This window comes from Chlorocebus sabaeus, chromosome 9 (assembly GCF_047675955.1).
Source record: "Chlorocebus sabaeus isolate Y175 chromosome 9, mChlSab1.0.hap1, whole genome shotgun sequence".
Lineage (NCBI taxonomy): Eukaryota > Metazoa > Chordata > Mammalia > Primates > Cercopithecidae > Chlorocebus > Chlorocebus sabaeus.
Genome location: NC_132912.1, coordinates 135,833,445 through 135,852,098, shown reverse-complemented (window position 1 = coordinate 135,852,098; position 18,654 = coordinate 135,833,445). Strand labels below are relative to the sequence as shown.

The following is an 18,654-nucleotide window of genomic DNA, read 5'->3' as shown; positions in this document are numbered from 1 at the left end:
TTTGTTTCTTTGTTTTTGTTTTGAGACAGAGTCTCGTTCTATAGCCCAGGCTAGAGTGCAGTGGAATGATCTCGGCTTACTGCAAGCTCTGCCTCCTGGGTTCACGCCATTCTGCTGCCTCATCCTCTCAAGTAGCTGGGACTACAGGCACCCACTACCATGCCCAGCTAATTGTACTTTTAGTAGAGATGGGTTTTCACCATGTTAGCCAGGATGGTGTCAATCTCCTGACCTCCTGATCCGCCTGCCTCAGGCTCCCAAAGTGCTGGAATTACAGGCGTGCAACACCGCACCCAGCCCAAAAGCTTTGGTTTTTACAGATATTAAACATGATTTTTAAGACAAAAAACAATCTTAACAATAACTTAGGAGAATAAGAGAAACATTTTTCCAAAAATGAGAAACCATTGTGATTATTTTTTCTTATTGGAATGTTGAATAGTATAGTCTGCTTCATTAATCATCAAGCATGCTATGGATTTTCCATTTTTATATGATCTGTATCTCAGTTAACGTAATACTGGTAATTTTTGTACTGTATGAAAAATATAGGCCAAAATCATAGACCTTGAATAGAAGCTGGGTCATGAAGATAGCTCTGGAGAAACACATAGATACACAAAAACTGAAAAACACACATATAAAGTATACACACATATATTTTTTAAAGTTTTAAAGCTTTTAAGGGAAAAGCCAGCCCCTCACCTCTCCCAGAGTGGGTGGCCTCTGCCCCGTCTTAGACTGGGTGGGGACAGCAGTTGCATGGGCAGCTTTCCTTGTGAGCCACAGGGCCCTCTGGCCATGCTACTGTCTGGCCACACCCCCTTTCCCTTTCATCTTTCTCATTGACCAATGGGCTTGGAGCATTAAGGCCACACCCCTATTCTGCATTCTACTGGGGCCCTGGTTACGCCTCCTCTGGCTCAGTCACACAGCAACCTGGTCGGTGACTGGAGGTGTTGATCAGTGCTCGCTGGGATTTTGCTGAGGTGGCCCCAACCCCGCCTCCCTCCCCACCCTGCGATGGCAGGAGAAACTCGAGAGAGCAAATTGGCAGCAGCCAAGAAAAAGGTAAAAACACACTAGGTCATGGCCCCCCAACCCAGTCACAGATCCCCTCCAATGACGACTCCTGCCAGAGTCCATACCACTTCTGAGGCACACCAGACTGGGTCCCCCACCCCAGTGCCTCTGGGCTACCCCCACCAAAGTTTTGTCAGTCAGCCCCACCCCTTCAGCAAGCAGCCCTGTCCCTGCCCTCGGCAGTCACCCCAGGGTAACTTTGGGCGGGTGACTCCTGGGGCTCCCCACTCCATTCATGGGCCCTCATCTCCTGTCGCCCCAAGTTTGACCTCCCTTGGCTCTTTGGGCTCACGTCTCCAAGAACCTGGGTTCCCCCAGCCCCAGGCCCCACCCTTGCCAGTCATCCCTGGGTGACTTTGGGACTACGGGACTTTGGGATGCTGCTGTCTCCTGGGGCTCCCTGCTGCAGACTCTGCCCTCCACTCCTGCTACCTCAAGGTCGCCCTCCCTGGGCTCTTTGCACTGGCATCTCCAAGGACCTGGGTCCCAACCCTGTTTTTCCCTCCCCCATTGTGGAGCAGTGACTCAGACACGCTACTGATGTGGTCCCTCCCCCCGACCTGGAGGAGTGGAATGTAGTGATGTCACAATCCACCTAGGAACTGTCATTACTGGAAGACCGGCCTTTGATCTTATGACCCAGTCCCCTAAGCGTTCTCACCCCATTTCTGGTTCCTCTGGTCACAGCGCAAATTTCCACCTAGGAGGAAGAGGTTCCAGGCTGCCTCACTCCCTTAACATCGACATTGACAGGGGGAAAAGCCTACACTTCCCCCGTGAGCGCAAAACATTGACAGTATCTCTGGGTGGCAATGGGAGAATGGGTTTGGTTTTGTTTTCTCCCAGGTTTCTACTTTCCAGAGAGATTTTAACATTTTTTTCTGAGTTCTCCACCTCATATTCTAATTCTCCATGGTTCTGGGACCAGACTGCCCTTCAGTCAGTATTCTCTGAAGTGAGATTTGCTCATCTTCTGAGGAATAGATCTTGGGGAACTGAATTTGACAGCTTGAATCTTCCTCATATTATCTCAACCTGCGGTACTTTGAGTGCCACGGGATAAATATGGGACATCTTTCTGAAGCGTCAGGTTCCCTTGATTCTCTTGGGATCAAGAGAAAAAACATTAATGTACTTAGGGATGACAGTCACATAGGTTTCTAAGAGTATACCAGACTTCTCTCTGAAATGAGGTTTGGGTTGTCCTCTTTCTGATAAATTCCCAGATTTCACAGAAAGGCTGCCTTCTGCCACGAGGACACATTGATATAAAAGTTTGAGAGGTACGGGTGCACTTCCTGACACTAACAGATGTGTGAGGATGTATGACTCTAAACCATCCAGTTCCTGCCTACCTAATGTTTACTTTTCTACCTCTGCCTCTGGTTTTGGTCCCTGGCAGTTGCTCATTCTTGGCAAAACCCCAGAGCTTGGAGTCAGAAGACTGAGTTTCAAAGTTCCAGTATTGCCTTTTTCTTTTCTTCTTCTTCTTTTTTTTTTTTCTATCCATATCAAGCCCTCTCAGTCACTAAATGATTGTGACAACACCTTGTACAGTTGTTGGTGCCATTAAATCAGATGGTGTATAAGAGCATTTTGTAAAAACTGTAAGGAGGATGTGGCTGTAGGGGATGATGGTTCTCATGAGTATTACTGCTTTTCTTTCCCACAGTTAAAAGAATATTGGCAGAGAAACAGCCCTGGTGGTCCAACAGGAGCGAAGAAGAACGGGGAAACAAATGGCAGTGTCCCTGAGACAGCCACTTCTGGTGGTTGCCACTCACCTGGGGATGTGAGTCTTGGCTGACCAGGCTCCTGGGGACAGGGGGCCTCAGGGGCAGTAGAGGGTAATTGTTAAGATTGTGGATGGACTGCTGGGTACTGGTTCAGAATTCTGGGTTTGAATCCTGCCTCTCCGTCTGCTAGGGATATGATTTAGGGCAAGTTGCTTGAGCTCTTTGGGCCTCTCTTTGCACATCTGTATAATAGAAGTGGTATTGTTTGACTTCCATTTGTGAGGTTTAAATGAGATTTGTTACTGTTGTTTTTATGTTAATCCCTAGTACATGGCCTGCGGTAAACACCCAGGACACCCAGGATATGGTCATTGCTGTTCGACTTTCCTCATCCCCAGTCTCAAGGGGAAGCCAGGACAATGAGAACAGCCACTTGTCATCAGGATTCACTGAAAGGGCCCCAGGGTGGGATGGTGGGGAGATAAAAAGCATGGGAGAAGTTGGCACAAAGGAGTTATGGGACAAAGGGTTCAAGATTGGCAGAAAAGAAAATGTTGCCAGTTGATGGGGAAGAAAGGAAGTCAGAAGGCTCTGACACTGAGGGGGACAGAACATCTCCACGTGCACTCTCATCTCTTGTAGTCAGCAACGGGTATCGACGGAGAGGTCCCTACGTCATCTGCACCCCTCAAGGATCTGGAGGTAAGAGGCTCTGGGCGGAGGTGCAGTGACCCTGCAGGCCAATCCTCCAACCTCCTCCCACAGCAGGGAGTGGGTGCCCCTCTGCCAGCTGAGAGAGCCTACACACCCCAGCCCTAATGATTGTTCTCTCTACCTCTCCACGACTCCTCCTCCACCTCCTCCTCTCTGCATGTGCCTCAGAGCCTGTGCCAGGAACTACCAGCAGCCCTGGACTCGAGGTCCGTCAAAATCAGCCAACTGAAGAACACCATCAAATCCTTGGTAAGAGTCCAGTGGGGTCCCCTGATTCCACGCTGCCAATCCTGGGCTCCAGTTTTCCCTTGGGGCCCTGAAGAAAGGGGCTGGGGGCCCTGGTGCCAAGGACAAATAGGGAGCTGGGGTGCCCAGGCCTCACCTGGAGGGACCCCAGAGCACGCAGCATGGCTCTTCTTTCGCAGCCCTCTTTGCCGACTGTCTCCTCTCCACACACCCCTGCTCGAGTCCTTGCTACACACGCCCTGGGGTCATTGCCTCTCGGGGAAGTGCTAGCCTGACTGGTTGTCAGGGGCCCCGTATTTCTGCTGTGACTCAGTCCCTAATTTGTTCTTTGATTCTGGACAAGCCGCCTCTGCTTTCTGGACTCGGGTTTCAGAGGAGGTAGTGAGTATCAAAGGTGTCTGTTAGCTCTGAGAGTCCGAGATTTAAAGGCCGCCTAGAATGGGAACCTCAGGGCCAAGGGCTCCTGACTGTCCTTTTCTTGCCTATATCTGCTGTGAAGAACCGTACCTGGCCCATAGGTGCTCAGTGAATGTTTATTGAATGAACACACTTTTCTAAATGACAAGCTGGCAGAAGAGGGGGCCTTTCTCAAACTCCATCTCTAGAGGTTTATGTTTTTGTCCTCTCAAGAGATTCCAGATTCAGACTTTGAGTTCTGTGGCTGTGGGCAAAAACCAACAAAGACCCGAATTCTCTGTCCTTGGGCGCTTGAGGAGAGTTGACCAGTTCGTGTTCCCACTGAGTCTGAGAACTCTGCCTTTAAAATCCATTCCTGGCCCCACCTACCGCTTCCTGGTGTGGGGAATAGAGTTGAGGGGCCACCCTCCATCACCTTAATTTGACTCTCCCCACAGAAACAACAGAAGAAACAAGTGGAACATCAGCTGGAAGAAGTAACGTGATTTCTTTGTTTGCTCACAACATGACTGCTGGGTTTGGGGGGCTCTCGGATGTAGAAGCCCCAGTCTCCTCTCCCCTACTCCCAACCTGGGGAAGAAGGCTCACCCCTCAGATTCCACCCCATCCCCACAGGGTCCCTGATAACCTGCTCCCATGGGTGGGCCTGTCCTGGGGCATCGGTGGCTTTCTGGGGGCATGTCTCTTGCTGTGCCATCTCTACCTCCCCCTGGTAAGAGCTCTGTCTTCCTCTTCCTATAGGAAAAGAAAGCAAACAACGAGAAACAGAAAACTGAAAGGGAGCTAGAGGTGAGTGGAGGGTATGAGGTTTTCTCCTGTCCTCCACGGAATGTTTCTTTCCTTCTCTTTCAGCACTTGCTTGGCTTTTCTCCCAAAGGTTCAAATCCAGAGACTGAACATGCAGAAAGGGAAACTAAGGACGGACCTGTATCACACGAAACGCTCACTCAGATACTTTGAAGGTGGGAATCTGGGCACCCTGTCATCCTTCAGCCTGGCACTTTGACAGGTCTTTAGCGGGAGTCCTTTGGGCCCCATCTCAACTCTCTCATTACAGAGGAGTCCAAGGATCTGGCCGACCGCCTGCAATGTTCATTGCAGCGTACAGGAGAGTTAGAGCAGGTGCTCTGTGCTGTCACCGCCACACAGAAGAAGAAGGCGAACCTGGTGAGTCCAACCACCTGCCCCGTCCCCTGGGAGCCCGGCTTCGCAGATGGAGGAGTGAGCCTAAGGGTCCCTTCTGCAGGATGGAGTGTCCTGCCCAGGAGGCAGCATGGCCATGTCTCGCTGCTTTTGTGTGTGGTTGTTAGAGGCAGCCTGGGGCTGAGTCAGCTGCTGTGGGTGAGTTGGGGGGCGCAGTGGGGGGTGAGCACTGGATGCAGAGCTTGGAGGCCAAGTGCCTGCCCTGCCCTTACCTGGCTGTGGTCTTGGCCAAGTCCTAGGTGGGGTATTGGGTACTTGTTCTGTGAAGGTACAGAAGATTACCTTTAGTATGATACCATTTCTGTAGAGAGAGGAAATGTGTGTGTGTGTGTGCACATATTATGATAGTATACGTAAAACATGTCTGCAACCGTTCAAAAAAACTCGGGAGAGAGCAACAGGGTGGCTGGGAGATACTTCCCTTCTGTACCTTCTGAGTTTTGGACTATGCAAAGGTATCATCGTTTCAAAAACTGAACAAAAGATTATTTTTCCCCTTCCTATCTGTGCTTTCAACCCCAGCAAGAAAATGGGCTTAGAGAATCAGATAGACCTGGGTGTTCAAATCCCAGCTCTGCCTAAGTGATGTTAAGCAAGCACTTAACCTCAAATACTCCATGTTTTTTCATCTACACAATAGAGGTCGTCATAGTAACCGTCTCCTATGGTGGTTGTGAGGATTAAATGGGATTGCTAGCATGGTGCCTGGTGAAACACTCCATAAAGGTTCAGACAGTGGTAGTAATAACAGTAATAACAATAGCAATATTATCTGATCTCTCTGGGCCTCTGTTAGGCAGCTGTAAATTCCATCTCATTCCCTATCCCTTCCAACTTTACTGAGTTCTGTTAAAAACCACACCATGGGCTTGGAAATGCCTCGATGTTTACTGACCGAGTTGTATATTGAGCCTAGCCTTAGCTCTTTTAAGGGGCACTGTGTGGAATGGCCCAGGCTCCCCAGATTGAAACTTCTCACTCTTCACCATCCAGTCCTCGAGCCACAGGAAAGCATATATGGAGTGGAAGTTAGAGCGGTCCACACGGGAGCAGGCAATTCTGAAAGCACAGCTGACACAGGTGAGGTTTTGCAGAGGGAGGGAGGGAAGGAAGATGACCCCAGGTGGCCAGGAGCAGGTGAGGACCAGTGACAGCCCTTCCTAACTTCTGTGCCCATTCTTGCAGTTGAAGGAGTCGCTCAAAGAAGCCCATCTAGAGCGGGACGAATATGTTCAACATCTGAAAGGAGAGAGGGCCCGGTGGCAGCAGAGGATGAAGAAAATGTCGCAGGAGGTGAGATCTGACCCTTCAGCCCCCTGACCTTAGATGGGTCACGGAATCTTTCTGGGCATCTGTAAAATGGGAACAGTACAGCCAGAGGTGGTCATGGGTCTGGGCTTTGTGGAGGTGGGGGCAGAGAGGGAGATGGCAGCCACCAGCCACCAGCCCCTCTCTCCAGGGCCCTTTCCCCCTGTGCTTTGGGCAGGTTTTCACCTTGAAGAAGGAGAAGAAGGGTGACATGCGTCGGCTAGAGAAGCTGGAGAGGAGCTTCTCCAAACTGAAGAACCGGATGGGTGAGATGGGGCTGGCGTGACCTGGGAGCAGGCCTGGCATCAGAGGGCTGTGGGGGGGGGCTTAGAATGCCCCAGGGAGGTGGGTGGATGGAAGGGCTTTGAGGCAGAAGGAAAGAGGTCTGTGCCAGGAGACGGCAAGTCTCGTCATCTCCGTGAGCCTCAGTGTCCCCATCAGCACAGAGGGCCCATTGTCAGCCACCCACAGTGCTCTGTATTGAAAGTGGTTGGAAGATTGGCTACCATCCGGGTGCGAGGAATCATTAGCAGTGCGGCCAAGTTTGGGGAGCCTGAGAGGAGCTGTGCACCAAGAGGAGGGGTTTTGTTGTTGGTTTTTGGTTTTGGAGAATACAGAGGCCCTTATTGACCGCTTCCTTTCTCAGCTGAACCCCTGCCCCCGGATCCCCCAGCAGTGTCCCCTGAGGTGGAGCTGCAGCACCTGAGGAAGGAACTAGAAAGAGTGTCAGCAGAGCTCCAGGCCCAGGTGCAAAACCATCAGCACGTAAGTCTCCTGAACCAGGCACAAAAGGAGAGGCTTCGGGAGCAGGAGGAGAGGCTTCAGCAGCTGCCGAGCCACAGAGCGGCTTCGAGGAGCTGGTGCATTGCCCCACCTGGGGAGCCTGCCCTCCTCCCTGGCCCTCCAGGCCTTTGTTTCCTCACCTGTAAAATGGGGCAACATAGCCCTCATGTGAAATGTTACTTCTAAAGGCACCTGTGAGCCAGAGCCCTGCTCTGGTGGCTGTGGGAGAGAGGGGATGATTTTTCTAACCTGCCTCCACCCTTCCCTGTGCCGTGGGAGGCAGACACCAAGTTCTGGGGTCTCCAGTTTCAGTGGGTGGCTGCTGATTGCTTCTCTCTGTCCAGAACAACAAGAGCAAGAGCGCACTGCAATTGGAGCAGCAAATAGAGGAGCTACAGGAGAAGCTGGACGAGGTGAAGGAGACGGTAACCTCCGCCCCATCCAAGAAGGGCTGGGAGGCGGGCACCAGCCTCTGAGGATGGGAGGTGCCAGGCCAGAAGCAGCTCCAACCTGGGGGAGGTGACCCCACCACCCTCCAGGGCAGTCCTGAGACTGTTTCTTGCTTCCTGCCCTCTGACTTTTAGAGGTGGGTAGCCCTGGGCTCCCTCAGGTCTGGACATCATCATCCCAGCTAGAGGCATAGAGCCCCCCAATCATAGGGGAAGAGATAGTGGGATAAGAGGCTCCTTATGCCAGGCACGGTGGCTCACGCCTATAATCCCAGCACTTTGGGAGGCTGAGGCAGGAGAATTACTTGAGGTCGGAGTTCAAGATCAGCCTGGCCAACATTGTAAAACTTCATCTCTACTAAAATTACAAAAAAAAAAAAAAAAAAATGTAGCCTGGCATGGTGGCTCATGCCTGTAATCCCACCTACTCAGGAGGCTGAGACCTGAGAATCACTTGAGCTCAGGAGGTGGAGGTTGCAGTGAGCTGAGATTGCACCACTGCACTCCAGCCTGGGCCACAGAGTGACACTCTGTCTCAAAACAAAACAAAAAGGCTCCTTGATTAAAACTGGATTCCAGCCTCGGTTCCACTGGTCACCATTCAAGTACTTTGCATCTCTAAGTCTCTGTTTCTTTAACTTCAAAAGGAAGTTAGCATTTTCTTTACAGAGGTGCTGAGGATTAAATGAGCTAATACATGGAAAGCACTAGGCCTCTAACATGCTTAGCAGATGGTGGCTGGCTCCCACTGCTTTTCCACCAGTCTGTGGCCTACAGTTTAAATGGTGAAGGAGGGTGTGAGATTTGAGGCTGAGGAAGGAGGCATGGTGTTCTAGGAAAGGGAGGCAGTCACTTAGGCCTGGAGCAAGGAGCCAGGGGCCTGGGAAGACGACAGAGCCCCACAGTGCCCTCACTACCTTATTGATGAGTCCAGAATCTGGAAGCCAGCCCGCCATGTGCCCTCACACCCAGGGTCTTCCTGCAGGTGGAGCTGAAGAGCCAAGAGGCTCAGAGTCTGCAGCAGCAGCCAGACCATTACCTGGGTGACCTGCAGCAGTCTGTGGCCATCTATCAGCAGCAGGTGGCCGCCTATCAGCAGCTGACCTCTGAGAAGGAGGCGCTGCACAGGCAGTTCCTGCAGCAGACCCAGCTAATGAACCAGCTGCAGCAGCAGGAAGCTTGGGGCAAAGCGGTGGCCGAGATGGCCCGCCGAAAGTTACAGGAGACCCAGGGGAGGGAGCGGCTGAGGGCGGGGCCATGAGGGGGACGACCTGGCAAACTCCGTGCCTTCTCACTCTTTCCTGGCCCCTTAGGAGCACCTGGAGGCTGCCAGGCAGCAGAATCAGCAGCTGCAGGACCAACTGAGCCTCATGGCTCTCCCTGGGGAAGGTAGGGGAGACCACTCAGAGGAAGAGGACAGAGCCCCAGGAGGAAGGGGGGACTGTTAGCAGCATAGGATTGAGGAGTTGGAAGAGACCTTTAGAACAGCTGGTCATGATGCCAACCGGGTGCCTGCACTAAGTTCGGCATCAATATGGTGACCTCCTGGGAGCGGGGGTGGCACCAAGTTGCCTAAGGATGGCTGAACTGGCCCAGGTCAGAAAGGGAGCAGGTCAGAACTCCAGCACTGACCGGTAGTGGGACTGTGCCTGGGCAGTATAGCAAGATCTTGGGTCTTAAAAATAAAAATAAAGAACAGCAGCTCATTCCTCTCTGGGGAGGGGCTGGCTCAGGGTTACCCAGTGAGGGTGGAGGCAGAGTTGGGCCCACAGTACCTCCCTTGTTGGGTTGTCTGAGGAGCCCTCTGGCCACTCCCCACAGGAGATGGAGGAGGACATCTGGACAGTGAGGAGGAGGAGGGTCCTCGGCCCATGCGGAGCGTCCCAGAGGACCTGGAGAGCTGGGAGGCCATGGTGAGCCTGACTCCCCCTGCACCCATTTTGCCACCTTCCTCTGTGGTCCCAGCCCCAGGGACTGGAGGCGAGTCTGTGATCGGGGAGCCCCAGCAGGGCCTGCGGACAGTCATGGAGAAGCTGGAGGTGAGTGAGTGCGGGCATGGGCCAAGAAGGGCAGGGGTGGGAAAGGCTGCTACTGAGATGTGACCCCATTATTTTGGCTCCAGGGCAGCCTTACGGACCTCCTGGAGGAGAAGACAGACCTGAGAGCGAATGTGGAGAAACTAGAAGCTCAATTCATCCACTACTGGAGGGAGAGATGCCATCAGTGAGTGGGAGGTCAGGGCACGGCAGGGGGAGCTGCAGGCCCTCAGAGGGGCCCCAGCGTCTGAGCCCTGTCCTCCCGCAGGAAAATTCGTCACCTTATAAATGAGCCGGGAGGCAGTGTTAAAGATGCAGCACCGGGAGGACATCATCAGGCTGGCCCAGGACAGGGAGGAGAGGAAGGTAGGGTGTGCAACATCTCTGCGGGGGTGGGGTGGGGTGGGGGTGGGCGTGAGGCTGGGTGCTGGCAGCGGAGTGAAGGCCGAGCACCCCTCCCTCCAGGTGACGCTGCTGGCACTGCAGGAGATGGAGTTGCGGCTTGTGCTGACCACAACAGCGAGCACAGCAAACTCCTGACCTCTTCCCAGAGCCCTGTTGAGGAGCCCGGTCCAGGAGCCCCAGCCCCCCAGGAGACTGGGGATGCCCACAAGCATGGCGGTGAGTAGAGCCCTCAGGCGGGGCGGGCAGGCAGGAGCGGGGTGGGGGGGGGGGACGGGCGGGGCTTGCACTGTGCTCAGATCCCCCATTCACTGTCTCCAAATTCCCAACTCACTCTCTCCAAAGATCTTTGTGAGGTGAGCCTCACCGACAGCGAGGAGCCAGCACACGGAGAGGCCACGGAGGGATCTCCCCACAGCAACCCTCCTGCACAGACCATCACGCAGGAGCACCAGGAGCACCCAGGCTTGGGCAGCAACCGCTCTGTGCCCTTCTTTTGCTGGGCTTGGCTGCCGAGAAGGAGGAGATAAACATCACCATCATCAAAGAGCTGCTCAAGACCTTTTTAAAAAAGAAAGTGACGGGGTTAATCTCCTACACAATTCATTTCCTTCATTTGAATGATTAGTTGTGTTTCTAATTTATAGTTAAGTTTATTTGTAAAAAGTTAAAAAAGTGGGTCTCTGCCTTTCACTGAGGTTCACTCTGGCATCCTTTAGCATTTTTCTGTTTTAATTTCATAATTGTAAGTCATTAGCATGTATATTGAGTTTGCTGTTACGTGGTGGGAGTTCAAACACACAAAGACCCACTGTTTGCACAAAACTGTTCTCACTGGTTTGGAATACGCTGCCTTGCTTTTTCAATGTTATTGCAGCATGTATGTTCATTACAGAATTCAGATAAAATTTGCTTATGTTCTGCTATTGTTTGATCTAATCTTAATCACAGTGAGCTCTTCATTAGCTCAATATGTGGTTTACCTCCAAGTGTCACTGTTGATTACTTTGTAATATGCCACCGTGAGTGTCTGGATGGAGGGAGGAGGGAAGCAAAGAACAAAAGGGACTAAGATGGCGTATTTCCGGGTTCTTCATCACCAACTTTCCTGCGCCCGGGGGAAGACACAGGTCAACTGCGCAGGTGCAACCTGATGTCTGACCAAGGAAACGGAAACCTACCTGGCCACACCTACCACAGGGCCCGACCCGCCCATGTCCGGCCTACTGCCCTCCCACTGCCAGGCCCAAGACATAAAGCTGCTCCGGGCAGACAGGCAGCACGAACTTTCTCGGCCCCTCCTCATATGCTGACCCAGGAACTTCGCCCTAGAACGCTGGAGCGACTTCCTTGGCCTCCACCGCCGGAGACCCGTGAACTTCGCCCTTTCTTCTTTTACATTGGCTAGCTAATAAAAGTTTCTTTTTACTTTGCCTACTTGCCTTTTCTCTGGCGCCTGCTGTGGTGGTCGCACAAAACAAATCAGTGAGTACTGACATTAGAGTTGTTTAAAGTCCGAGAACTGGAAACAGCCTTTCCCCCATTTTCTGTGTACTGGTGATGGGAGTAATAACGTTTTGGGGGAGCTTTTTAAATCTCACAGAAGAGGACAGTGGCCTGCTCCCGCAGGTATGTGCGGGATACAGTGTGTTTCCTTTGTTCCGGTGCCAAGAGTGAGCGCTGTACTATGGCAGTTCCCTTAGGATTTGTGTGCGCTCTGGGCTCATGAAGATATTGCAGCACGAGCTGCAGCAGTTGTACTCTACCTGTCACCTAAAAAGGGATTATTTCTGAGGAATGAAAGGCTCCCATCATTGACTGTGGATGTGGAAAACATTTCCTAGCTTAGAGAATTTGTATCTGTAATACATTTGAAAATCAGAGTTCATGTTACCTGTTTTAATCACATGACTACATGTCCCAGTTCACAAAAGGGTGCTGGCTGGCATTCTTCTTAATGTATTTAGTAAAGATCATAAGAAATCGTTTGAGTTTAAATGTCCCTGGAACAGGCATACAGGCTCTAGTCAAGAATGAATGAAAGGAAAGCCGTGTGACACCTGGCATTCTTCTCTGTTCACGGAGCTTCTTTGAGGCTTGAAGATTGATTTTACCATCTAGACCTCCTGGCTAATACCTATTCTTCAAACACCTTGGTTACTCATAGGAATTTACTTCTTTTCCTTGAATGGAAAACACTTTAAAAATTAATAACATTATTATAAACTAATATATGTGAGAGTACTTAGTTGAAACAAAAAGGAGTTTTAGTAGACAGTATTATACTAGCTTTGAAAATCAAGCAGAAGTTTATGCAACTTAAAATGTTTACAAACTGCAGTGCAATCTACTGTTTGTGAATGTCAGTGTATTATCAGGAAACGTGTCTATACAATCACAGGTATATTTCCTCACAAACTACGAAGCGTGAAATATGTTTTTGTACCTGTTGGTTTCAGTTAGGGACATATTTTGTGCACTATTTATGTGATTGTGTCTATGCATGAGGAATGAATGAATTTCAGTCACACATTCCCTAAATCATAACTTGATGGTGCTTGGGAAAGAACAGTTAAAACCTCATGAAGTTCTAATGTCTCTTCAAAACACATCACAGTATTAGGATGTAGGAGGATATGTACATGTGCTCCCTGGGGTGGGGATTTCTAGTTACTAGACCATCTCCATTTTTAGCATTTGGCATCCTCATGATACTTTTATAAATATGACGTTAACAGAAGAGCAACAATATGATTTTACCGATGGAATAACAGATTTGCCTGCATTCACTGAAAGACTGTAAATATTGGGTCCTTGTGACTTCAACTGACTCTTCCAAATTGTATGAATGTATCAATACATTAGATAAACCCAGGTGCAGAATGATAAAGAAAAAATATTAGACCCAATAATGTGGCTAATTAGCACTGGTCCAATTTCTAGCCCATGGATTTAAAATGGACTCACAGTCCTGTTCCTGCCTTTTATTTTCTGAACTTGCCGCTTTTGCATTCTCTTGAGTTCAGTTTAAAGACAGTTACTAGCATCTGTGACCAATCTGACAATAATGTGTTCCTCAGCTGCCTATGGATTAATCACACACTGGCATATTTCAGCTGAATGTCCGTCTGGAAAATAAATTGACTAGATTAACTGAAATTCCACTCTTTGTGTAGGTATTTGGCATATATTTAAGAAAAAGCTAAAAAGAATGGAAATCGTATGACAGGAACTTAAGTCTTTCTTCAAAGTGCACACAGTCTTTTGGATACCTCATTCAGCCAAGTATTTGTGCTCTTCCTCATTCAGTAGAAGGCAGCTTTCAATTTGCTTAGAAGGCAACATTGGAAGGTTAGAGTTCATCAGAAACATAGAATTTTAAAATGTGAGTTCAACTGAATAAATCTGAATTTCTGTAGGAAGAATCGAAACACCTATTTAAAGATTGTAATATATAATAATCATTTTAAAGTATTTGATTAAATCTGATAGGTTTTCCAGAAAGGAAAAAAAAAATCGGCTCTAAAACCAAAGCTGATTTTTAGAAAATTTGAAAACATAAACCAGCCCTATCTATAATATAATTTCTCTAAAACTTTATCTTAGTCATTTAAAAATAATATAACTATTAAAAAATACAACTGCTATCTTAATGTTCTGAAATAAGTTAAAACATTTTAAAATATGAATACTGTAGCTTCAAAGAAAGAAATGGTGGGACGGAAAAGTAGAGAAAGAAATGCCAATTCCAGTCCAAAGCTTTATTTGCCAAGTTTTCTTAGAATGAATTTTACCAGTTTATGAATTCTTGTAAACAGAATGTATAATGGAAATACTGAAAGACTTTTGCCTAAAGTGGCATTATTGTCTGCTGGTGTGATGCTACTGTAATGTAATAAATTCTTAAGTTGTTGCAAAGTGCTGTTTTTGCCTTAAAATTTTCTTTTGTGTGTCTTGAAAACTGTAGTATTAAAGGTACTGATAGTGTGCAAATGCTGGGCATGCTTGACATGAGATAATCGGTTTCATTTTTACAAAATTGCAATATAACTATGCAAGTGTTTATTAAAAGAAAAAAATAAAGTTACAGGATTAAAAGAAATTATGGGGTGAAAGTTATGGGATTAAAAAATGTAAAAAAATTGTGACCAAAAAACTTCTGGCAAAAAAAGTAGAAAAAAGTTTTATGAAAAATTACCAAAACAAGTTACGAAGAAGAAGTTAACAGGATTTTTTAAAAAGTCATGGGATAAAAATAAAAATGAAAAGCAGGCTCCTGTCAGAAAAGCCTGGAGAAGCTGGGCTGGAGTCTCCACCGCCACCATGTCCCTGCCACCCCTTCCCAGTCACCCCTTTACAATTAGGGTAGCAAGACAAGACCTCTGTCTAATGGGGAAAGACAAACAGACCCTTTGCCACCTTGACCAGGGCTGAGTCTTTAAATTTCTGGACGATGATGATGATTGTTATTTAAAAGCCAGAGGCTGGTGGAGTTGGTTTGTTTGGAGGAGGCCTGATGGCCTCCTTTCTCTCACCATAGCAACTTTTCCCTCAGCGGGGCTCCCAGCTTCTTACTCAGAGAGGTAGTGAAAGGAGCTGGGCGCATTCCTCAGCCCCGGGCTCAAGACTCCCTGAGCCTAGTACAAACACATTCCATCCTCCCATCCCACCACATATCGCCATATCTCTCTCAAACTCCCTGAGCCCAGTATAAACACCACCTGGAAAGCCTCCGATAAGGAGACAGCCGTTCAAGGTTCCACTGAAAGCGCGGGAGCCAAAAGAATTTCTTTGTTCCCCTGTAACTTTCGGGCTATAAAAAGCAAACGCTCGCATTGTTCGAGGCCCTCTCTTGTATGCTGTAGAATGGAGGGACCAGGTTCGAACTTGTAATAAAGATCCTTGCCGCTTGGCTTTGACATTGGACTCTGGTGGTCTTCTTTGGGGAACAAACGGTCTGGGCATAACAGTAGCTGAGGCAGGACAGTGGGGCTAACTGTGGACCAGGCGAGGGCACGGGCTGCTGGGGTGGGCCCCCTTCCCTGGTGTACATACTGTGTCTGTGTAACGTTTTGTAGATTCCAGAGGGTAGGGCCGCCTCTGTATCGTACCTAGCAGAGGTTGAAGCTGGCACATGGGGAGGAGGTTCTAATAATTATTTGTGGCTGGGAAACTTATTTATTGCTAGCATAGGACAGAGGAAGGAGGCGTGGATGGGGTTGTGGCTCCCTGGTGGTGTGATCACAGCTCACTGCAACTTCCACCTCTCATGCTCAAGTGATCCTCCCACCTCAGCCTCCCAGGTAGCTGGGAGTATAAGCATGCACTACTATGCCTGGCTAGTTTTTAAATTTTTTTGTAGAGAAAAGATCTTGCTATATTGCCCATGCTGGTCTTGAACTCCTGGCCTGAAGCGATTCTCCCATCTTGACCTCCCAAAGCACTGGGATTACAGGCATGAGACATTGCTCCGGTCCATAAGGTTTTCTCTTTATTACTGTTTTGTTGTTGTTGTTGTTGTTGTTGAGAGAGTCTTGGTCTGTTTCCGAGACTGGAGTGCAGTGGTGCAATCTCAGCTCACTGCAACCTCCGCCTCCTGGTTCAAGCAATTCTCATGCCTGTAGCCTCCTGGGTTACAGTATGAGCCATTGCACCTGGCTAATTTTTGAATATTTAGTAGAGACAGAGTTTTGCCGTGTTGGCCAGACTGGTCTCCAACTCCTGGCCTCAAGCAATCCGCCCTCCTCAGCCTCCCAAAGTGCTGGGATTACATGTGTGGGCCACTGCTCCTAGCTAAGAACCCGTCTCTGTTTAAATAAAAGAAGAAAATTCAGAATATGTGGAATACAGAACACCAAAGGCCAAAGTTATTTACCTCCCTGAGGTAATCTGTGCAAACAATTTGATATATATCAAGTTCCTACTTGCTATGCATATATATATACATATACACAAGTATACGTTGACGCATTCCCCCTTCCCTGCTGTCGTGCTATTAGTCTGTGTTTTGTAGAAAGTGGACAACTCTATGTTCTTTGCTGGCCTGTATTTCTCCTATTCAGTGATGTGTTACGAATATGTGTTTAAGTCAATTTATGCAACTCTTTAATACCATTTTAAAAGGTTATGATACACGATCATATGAAGGTATTACAATTTATTCCAACAGTTCTTTTGCACATTTAATAATTTCCATTGATTTGCCAGGGTGAACACTCTCATGTCACGGCTGAATCCTTTTGTATAGACATCCTCAATTATTCTCTTAAGTTAAACGTTTAAATAAACTTGCTAGATTAGTCTCATTTCTTAAAAAGTTCTTAATTGGTAGTTTATATGTAACATTGTAGTTTTATATGTACTTGCAAATAGCTATAGTTCCTGTAAAAAAAGTGATAAAATTAAACTTTAACATATGCCAAAAATATTTTGACTTAGCGCTTCATTAAGTGCATGATTACAGTCTCTATATCTTTTGATTTACCTTTCTATCTTTACAATTTTCAGACGAGACACTTAGAGGTCACATAGTAAATTAAGGTGTTCTTTTTTAATAATCTCCATCTTTCTAAATTTGGTGAGTCACAATAAGTTATTTTGGGGTTGTTGAAAGCTGTGGCTCTGTTCTAAATTTGAGCCCAGAAATCACGCCATTTACAAAATATGCTTTGTCTTCCAACATCAGAGTGTCTGGTAGAAGGTGACAGTTCTTGGAACTTAAAAAATCTAAAACAGGACAGGAACAGAATCTGGAAAATATTTCTGTTTCTGATAATATGGCTGAGTAGGTACTCTGCAAACCCTCTCTCATAAAATAGACATGCTGGATAGTCCCTGCCAAGATATACTTGAACTTGCCATAAAAGAAAAACCCAGACTCTCTAAGAATGAAGATGAAGTGAAAATCAGAAGGCTACTATGAGAATAACGGGGAAGTAGCCCCTGTTATCAAGGTTATGTGCGCATGTGTTCAATAAAAAGTTTCAAACCTAAAAAAAGTTGAGATAATTAATATTGCCCTACATATACACATCATCAACAATTTTTCATTCATGGCATGGCCAGCTTTTTGTTTGTTTTTTAAAGGTGGGGTTTTGCTGTGTTTGCCCAGGCTGGAGTGCAGTGGCATGATCTTGGCTCACTGCAACTTCTGCCTCCCGGGTTCAAGCAGTCCTCCTGCCTCAGCCTCCCGAGTAGCTGGGATTACAGGTGCCCGGCACCACATCCGGATAATTTTTGTATTTTTACTAGAGATGGGGTTTCACCACGTTGGCCAGCCTGGTCTCAGACTCCTGACCTCAGGTCATCTGCCTGCCTTGGCCTCCCAAAGTGCTGGGATTACAGACGTGAGCCACTGCACCTGGCCACAGCCAGCTTTGTTTCATTTATAGTCCCACTTCATTTATATACATTCCTTCTTCCTCTGAATTATTTTGAAGTAAAACCTATAAACATCATATCTTTTTTTTTTTTTTTTTTTTTTAGACGGAGTCTCGCTCTGTCCGCAGGCTGGAGTGCAGTGGCGCTATCTTAGCTCACTGCAAACTCCACCTCCCGGGTTTACACCATTCTCCTGCCTCAGCCTCCCCAGTAGCTGGGATTACAGGCGCCTGCCACCACGCCCGGCTAGTTTTTTGTATTTTTAGTAGAGACGGGGTTTCACCGTGTTAGCCAGGATGGTCTCGATCTCCTGACCTCGTGATCTGCCCGTCTCGGCCTCCCAAAGTGCTGGGATTACAGGCGTGAGCTACCGCGCCTGGCCCATCATATCTTTTTTTTTTTTTTTTTTTTTTTTTTTTTGAGACGGAGTCTCGCTCTGTCGCCCAGGCTGGAGTGCAGTGACGCAATCTCGGCTCACTGCAAGCTCCGCCTCCCGGGTTCACGCCATTCTCCTACCTCAGCCTCCCCAGTAGCTGGGACTACAGGCGCCCGCCACTGCGCCCGGCTAATTTTTTCTATTTTTAGTAGAGACGGGGTTTCACCATGGTCTCGATCTCCTGACCTTGTGATCCGCCCGCCTCGGCCTCCCAAAGTGCTGGGATTACAGGCGTGAGCCACCGCGCCCGGCCTGTATCATTTTTTAATTACCGTGTATGTATCTGTAGAAGACAAATAATTTTTAAAAATATATTCGCAATGCCATTAAATACCAAAGGAATACATTCGGGAAATAGCCATAAATCTAGAGTTCACATTTTCTTGACTTACTCATAAGTGATTTTTTCTAGGTTATCTATTTCAATCAGATACCTGTTTGCTCATATTTACATTCCTAAC

The 18,654-nt window shown here is 48.1% G+C and overlaps 1 protein-coding gene and 1 pseudogene across 1 annotated transcript; both read left to right on the top strand.

Annotated features, from left to right (window-relative positions):
• The first annotated feature begins 2,394 nt into the window (after nucleotides 1–2,394).
• Nucleotides 2,395–4,681, top strand: LOC140712474 (golgin subfamily A member 8S-like). The gene is made up of 5 exons (XM_073019536.1): nucleotides 2,395–2,406; nucleotides 2,756–2,875; nucleotides 3,462–3,521; nucleotides 3,702–3,782; nucleotides 4,634–4,681. The coding sequence occupies exons 1-5, from the start codon at nucleotides 2,395–2,397 to the stop codon at nucleotides 4,679–4,681; spliced, it is 321 nt and encodes a 106-aa protein (XP_072875637.1).
• Nucleotides 4,682–4,700: 19 nt separating this feature from the next.
• LOC140712435 (putative golgin subfamily A member 8I) lies at nucleotides 4,701–11,811 on the top strand (annotated as a pseudogene).
• Nucleotides 11,812–18,654: the final 6,843 nt, after the last annotated feature.